The sequence below is a fragment of the Dermochelys coriacea genome, chromosome 2 (assembly GCF_009764565.3).
Source record: "Dermochelys coriacea isolate rDerCor1 chromosome 2, rDerCor1.pri.v4, whole genome shotgun sequence".
NCBI classification, from domain to species: domain Eukaryota; kingdom Metazoa; phylum Chordata; order Testudines; family Dermochelyidae; genus Dermochelys; species Dermochelys coriacea.
In genome coordinates this window covers 92,592,886-92,599,217 of record NC_050069.1, presented here as the reverse complement: position 1 = coordinate 92,599,217, position 6,332 = coordinate 92,592,886, and the positions used below count along the sequence as shown (strand labels likewise).

The 6,332-nt window shown below is 40.7% G+C and overlaps 1 protein-coding gene across 3 annotated transcripts in view; it reads right to left on the bottom strand.

Annotated features, from left to right (window-relative positions):
• Positions 1-6,332, bottom strand: part of GNAL (G protein subunit alpha L) — a 328,963-nt gene that overhangs the window by 5,868 nt on the left and 316,763 nt on the right. For all 3 annotated transcript variants that reach the window (XM_038392217.2, XM_038392218.2, XM_043508113.1), the window contains one exon: positions 4,954-5,021. In XM_038392217.2, the coding sequence (XP_038248145.1) occupies positions 4,954-5,021 (68 nt within the window). The remainder of the gene's footprint in view (positions 1-4,953; positions 5,022-6,332) is intronic.

The following is a 6,332-nucleotide window of genomic DNA, read 5'->3' as shown; positions in this document are numbered from 1 at the left end:
GGTACTCTGGTTATGTCTACAGAACATCAAAAGGCTAGCGTGGGGAAGTTTGCAATCCCTGTGACAACTAGTGAAGGGAGTGGCTCACTCCCATTACCACTGCCCTTAGAGACCAAAATACTCCCCTACTTTGCACTAAGAAACAGAGACCCAGGAATGAGATCAGATGGTAACTTTAAAAAATAATCATTTTAACTAATGGTATATTTTAAAATATTACTATACACAAAATAATTGTGCACTACCAGGACTGGAAGACCTAATTAGTATTTCCAATTTATGAGCTGGGAAAACCAGGTAAAATATAAACAAAGTTTTTAGCAGAAAGAATATTATGCACAGTATTATAAGGTTAAAATACCCAGTATAACTGCATGAAGGGTATTTTGTAAGAGCTGCTACTTTATATATTATTTGTACACATTCACATATATAACCTGTACTGTTGATAACCAAATACTGCATTCTGCAATGCATCTGTCCCAGGAATTATTTTTCTTTTTTTGGTGCCCAAGTAGCAAAAGTGTGAACTTTTGTTTTAAATCAGCAATGTAGCTTGTCTACATGAATATACAGTTTGACTCAAGCTGTGGTGTGAACGCTAGCCTGCTATGGAGATGCTATGTGCATCATACATGTAATTATGCTGTGTGCATCATACATGTCATGTACAGCTTTATGGTAATAACAAAGAACAGAAATCATCCCTCCTACTTCAAAAGCACAGGGCCCTGCTATTTGAGCAACAGAGAATCTCCATTAGCCTCTAGGAGTATAGTGCTTATTATACACAGCCAATTTCTGATTCCACCAAGCAAAGTACAAAGTAGCCAGTTCACCACAATGTTTTGGTGATGCCAAGTTACATTTGGGACTCTAGAGCAGCATGTTAAAATATGTGTTTTCAAAATGTGGTCTTTTTTGTGCCTTGGCAGTTAAGCAACCATATAATTTTAGGAGATTATCCATCTACTGAATTTTCAACTCAAAACTCTATCTGATGAGTCATATTAGACTTTTATTAAGAGAAGTGAGTGTCAACTCAAGGAAAAATACATACCTCTAATAACATTTAGCAGAAGAACCACCATTACTATACTAGAATACAAGAAAAATATTAAAGTTGGATCCCTATAATTATGAACAGGTCAAGATTACTAAGAACACAACAGATTCTTCAGAAAGGAGCTAAATATACTATTCTTGGAATGCAGGTCAACGTAGTCAGACAGTAGCTGCTTCTAGTCCAAGAAAAAATTATTCAGATTTTTCAAAATAAAAACCAGAATAACCCAGATTTGCCCTGCTGCTGTTTTTGTAGGGCTGACCCATTGTACTGAAGTAAAACATCAGCAGTTGCAGAATCCTGTGTACAAAACATCAATATTTGTTTTGGGAGAATTGTAAAGAATTGATGAATGCTGGGTTCAACATTGTGAGGAGGAAGGATAGTCTTGTGATTAAGCACAGGACGAGGAGCCTGGAGAATTTCCTATGAAACAGAGACCTTGTGAAATAGGAGATACTGCCATGAACTAGACATGTGACCTGACCTGGGAAGGAAAGAAAAATTTTGCTGAGGCAAAGAGCTGGATTTCCAGCCTTGTCTTGGTGAGCCAGACAAACAGCTCTTCCTGCCATACCTAGCTAATGCTTTCATAAATTGGAAACCAATGGCCTAGTTTTCACAGGTACTGAATACCTGCAACTTGAAGTCAATGGGGATTTGGGGATTTCAGATAGTTAGCACTTCTGAAAATGAGAGCGAGAAAATGAAATGCCCACCTTCTGATACTTTTTAGAAATATTAGTCAGAGGTAATATAAAATATAAACACCTTTTCTTAACTGTGTATAATCCTGTGTATAATTAAGACAATCATCTGAAATAGAATTGGTGGCTGCAGTCTGGGTCAGCAGAGGGAGAGTTTTGAGAGTTGCAGCATGTCCGGTACCGTTACAGAGGGCTATAAGATGACACGACTTTCACAGGCTACCAAAGCACCATTCCTAAAGCATCTTGTGCTGAGTAGCAGGGGGCTGATGTGCCAGACTTGTGAACATGACTATAGGTTACCAAAATTACAATAAAGAATGTGTAAGTAATAAAGGCAGATTTTCCAGGAAATGTAACAGAGCAGAACAAAACCAAACAAACAAAAAAATACAAACCATGAAATTGGAAAGAAAAATGTAACAAAGGTAGCAAGATGAAATAAACTCCTTCACTCTTTGAATCATAAAATGTTCAAGGTTTCTCTTTCTAATTTGCTTCAGAACAGTATTTAAAATGTAAAGAAAAATAACTACTTCAGTCTTACTCGCCTGTTGCCATTGGCAGTGGCACAGTGCAACGCCTTAGGAATATTTTGACTAGAAAAACTTTCACTTGAGTGGGCTGACATTTTCAATGTCCACATAAATGATTGGATTCCTCCATTTTCTTTTAGATTGAATAATGGAAAGAACAGATATGTGAAAACTCAAGGTGAGATTCAGTGCAGTGCTTCCAGGAGGAGGGGAGGTTTAGGCTCATGTTCTCTGGCAAGTACCAGTCCCTGGATGTACCCACAGCCTGGCAACATCTCCTCTATCCTACCACCCATCCTGGCTCCCAGCTTCCCAGATTTTCTTCCCCAGTCCCTCTAATTTACCCATAGCACCGCAAATTCCCCCTTTAAACTTGGCCCACCCTTGGCCGTGTGTTTTCCGAGAGCTACTGGACTACCACCCTCCCCCATACAGCTCTGCCCCATACCCTTCCCCCAGCCTCCTGCTACCCCCAATTCCTTCCCCAGCTCCCCCAGACCGTCTAATGTCTTCCTCCTCACTATACCCTAAGTCCCCTGATCTCTTCACTTCACCTCTAGGCCCCAAATCCCCCATTACTATCTGCCATCCATGCGGAGGGACTGCGTGTTTTTGGGCATGGTCTAGGCTCACCACCCTTTCCATCAGTTGCGAGTGGGCCAGAGCATCTGGAATCTTAGCTTTAAGCCCTGCCCGATGGACCCCTCAAGGGGGTATGAGGGCATCAGGTCGGGGAGTGACTCAGGGGGTCAGGCCATCAAGGTTTACAAATGGTCCCTGAACCCCAAAATGTTGAGAACTACTGGACTAATAATCACAGTAATCCCCTCTGGCCTTGGAATTTATGAATCTCTCTCACCAGCTGAACATCCTGAAGGACGATCCATCACTCTCACATATCTTGGGAGACAGGTCAGTCCTTGCTTACAGACAGCCCCCCAACCTGAAGCAAATACTCACCAGCAACCACACACCACACAACAGAACCACTAACCCAGGAACCTATCCTTGCAACAAAGACTGTTGCCAACTGTGTCCACATATCTATTCAGGGGATACCATCATAGGGCCTAATCACATCAGCCACACTATCAGAGGCTCGTTCACCTGTACATCTACCAATATGATATATGCCATCATGTGGCAGCAATGCCCCCTGCCATGTACATTGGCCAAACTGGACAGTCTCTATGTAAAAGAATAAATGGACACAAATCAGACGTCAAGAATTATAACGTTCAAAAACCAGTCGGAGAACACTTCAATCTCTTTGGTCACTCGACTACAGACCTAAAAGTGACAATTCTTCAACAAAAAAAACTTCAAAAACAGACTCCAACGAGAGACTGCTGAATTGGAATTAATTTGCAAACTGGATACAATTAATTTAGGCTTGAATAAAGACTGGGAGTGTATGGGTCATTACACAAAATAAAACTATTTCCCCGTGTTTGTCCCCCACCCCGCTGTTCCTCAGATGTTCTTGTCAACTGCGGAAATGGCCCACCTTGATTATCACTACAAAAGGTTCCCCCCCTCGCTCTCCTGTTGATAATAGCTCACCTTACCTGATCACTCTCGTTACAGTGTGTATGGTAACCACCCATTGTTTCATGTTCTCTGTGTATATAAATCTCCCCACTGTATTTTCCACTGAATGCATCCGATGAAGTGAGCTGTAGTTCATGAAAGCTTATGCTCAAATAAATTTGTTAGTCTCTAAGGTGCCACAAGTCCGCCTTTTATTTTTGCGAATACAGACTAACACGGCTGCTACTCTGAAACCATGTTGTAGTGTCAGCAGCCACCACTCTCCAGCCGTGCCACTCTGAAAGCAGCAGTGCAGAAGTAAAGGGTGGCATGGTATGGTGGGGAGCTGCCATCAGAGTTAGGCGCCTGGCCAACAGCTACCGCTCTCTGGCTGCCAAGCTCTGAAATCAGCACAGAAGTAAGTGTGGCAATACCACAAAAATACACCTCTAAAATAACCTTGTGACTCCTGCCCTGAAACTCCCTTTTGGGTCAGGATCCCCAATTTGAGAAATGCTGATCTCCCCTGTGAAATCTGTATAGAATAGGGTAAAAGCACACAAAAGACCAGATTTCACGGTCGTGAATTTGGTAGGGCCCTATCTATAACAAGCCTGTTGCTAAGCGTATGAGCTGACCTCAGTAACAGATTTTGAACTCCCAACAGGCCACGCAGCCAGCACAGAGATGTGAATGAAATCTGTCATGCAACAAAAATAAGCTTTTATAGCTAAATAAATCCACAAAACAACATGCAAATTAGAAGTGGAAGTGGTCCATATTACTGTGGCCATGTGCACCATGGAGAACAAAAGGAAAGAGGAAGGCAGTCTGGGTCCATAGTAGACTAAGTACCAGACTGGGTTTCAGGAGACTATTCCTGACTCTTCCATTGACTCACGATGTGTCACTTGGCATCTCTGTGCCTTAGTTTCACCATTTATAAAATGCTTCACCTTTTTTCAGTGCTGTGAAATGTATGGCTGAAAAAAGCTATGAAAGAGCTAAGCATTTTTCCCACCCTCTTTTTGCAAAATGTGACCATATTATCAAGTGTGTTTAATGAGAGTAACCTCCATGATACCACTAGATATAGGTTTTTAAAATTACTCACTAAAAACTCGTCCCGGATAAAGAACTTGGCTCTTGTGACTTTGGGATCTTCTCCAGCATCTGGTGTTGCTGTTTAATTAAAAATAAATTATATCAGATAAATGAAAAAAATGAGTTATTTTGCATATTTAATAAGAGATGGACAAATAAGAGAGAGTCCTTTGCTATAGGAATTAAAAAACAATATACCTACAATACATTCACAATTGGTTCTTCCAGAACGAAAGAACATTTTAAATTAGTGTTTCTCAAACTGGGATCTGGTCCCCAAGGGCACTCCAGTTGGTCCATAGGCCCTGCTGATCAACTCCTCCACCATCCTCCCTGCACACCAAGGAACAGCTGTTCCATGACATACAGGAGGTACTGGGAGGGAGGGGGAGAAGCAGGGTCAGGGTGCGCTTGGGGAAGGGGGTAGAAAGAGGTATGGAAGAGGAGGGGCAGGGGTGGGACCTTGGGGGAAGAAGTAGAGTGGGGGCAGGGCCTGAGACTAAGTGGGGCGTTTAGGGGCCCGCAAAATTTTTTAAATCAAAGTGGAGGTCCTCAGGATGCTAAAGTTTGAGAACCGCTGCTTTAAACCATCTTAAATAAACAAACTTCTATTTCACAGCTTTTTATGGGCAACAGCTCCTTGGTTAAATTGGGAACATTGCTTACAGCAGTGACATTGGTCATACAAACCACTAGAACTGATTTTAGAATCTGCAAATGCTTACTCACATCGATCACTTTATTCACATGGATCAGCGTTTGGGTTTAACTTGCCACCATATGCTGATTTGAAAAAAGGCCTCTTAAGTGTGTAACACAATGAAGCTACTCCATACATTACTTTGGCTACTACCAATAATAAGATTTTACCTTTAAAAGTAAATTTGTTCTCCTTTTTAAAAACAATGTAAATATTTTTCAAACTAGGAACTACTTATAATTAGAAAATATTTCAATATAAAATACATTTTCTTAACAAGTCCTAGCAATTAGTAACAGGAAAACACTGAAATGTGAAAATAGCAATTCAGTAGTTAAACATTATGTTGCTTTCATATCTGTTGACAAAGTTTTGATGTTGAATACCATTTATTATATAAGTCAGACCCTACTTGAATTACGGGCTGATTGTCAAATAATTGTGGCCGAGATGTGGACAAGACATGGAAAATGATAGAAAAGTAATAATAGACCTTAATTAATTAATTGTGGTAATTTGGAAAACCCAGATAAGACCTATTTGTTTAAGAAAAATTTGCTAGAAAAATATGAACGCTTAAGTATTATGTTATGCCTGCTAATTTTTTTTTTGATAACCAGACATTTTGCTACAACTATATTAGAGTCATTAATGTGTGTGGCTGACAGCAGGAGCCTGCCCTCCTGCCC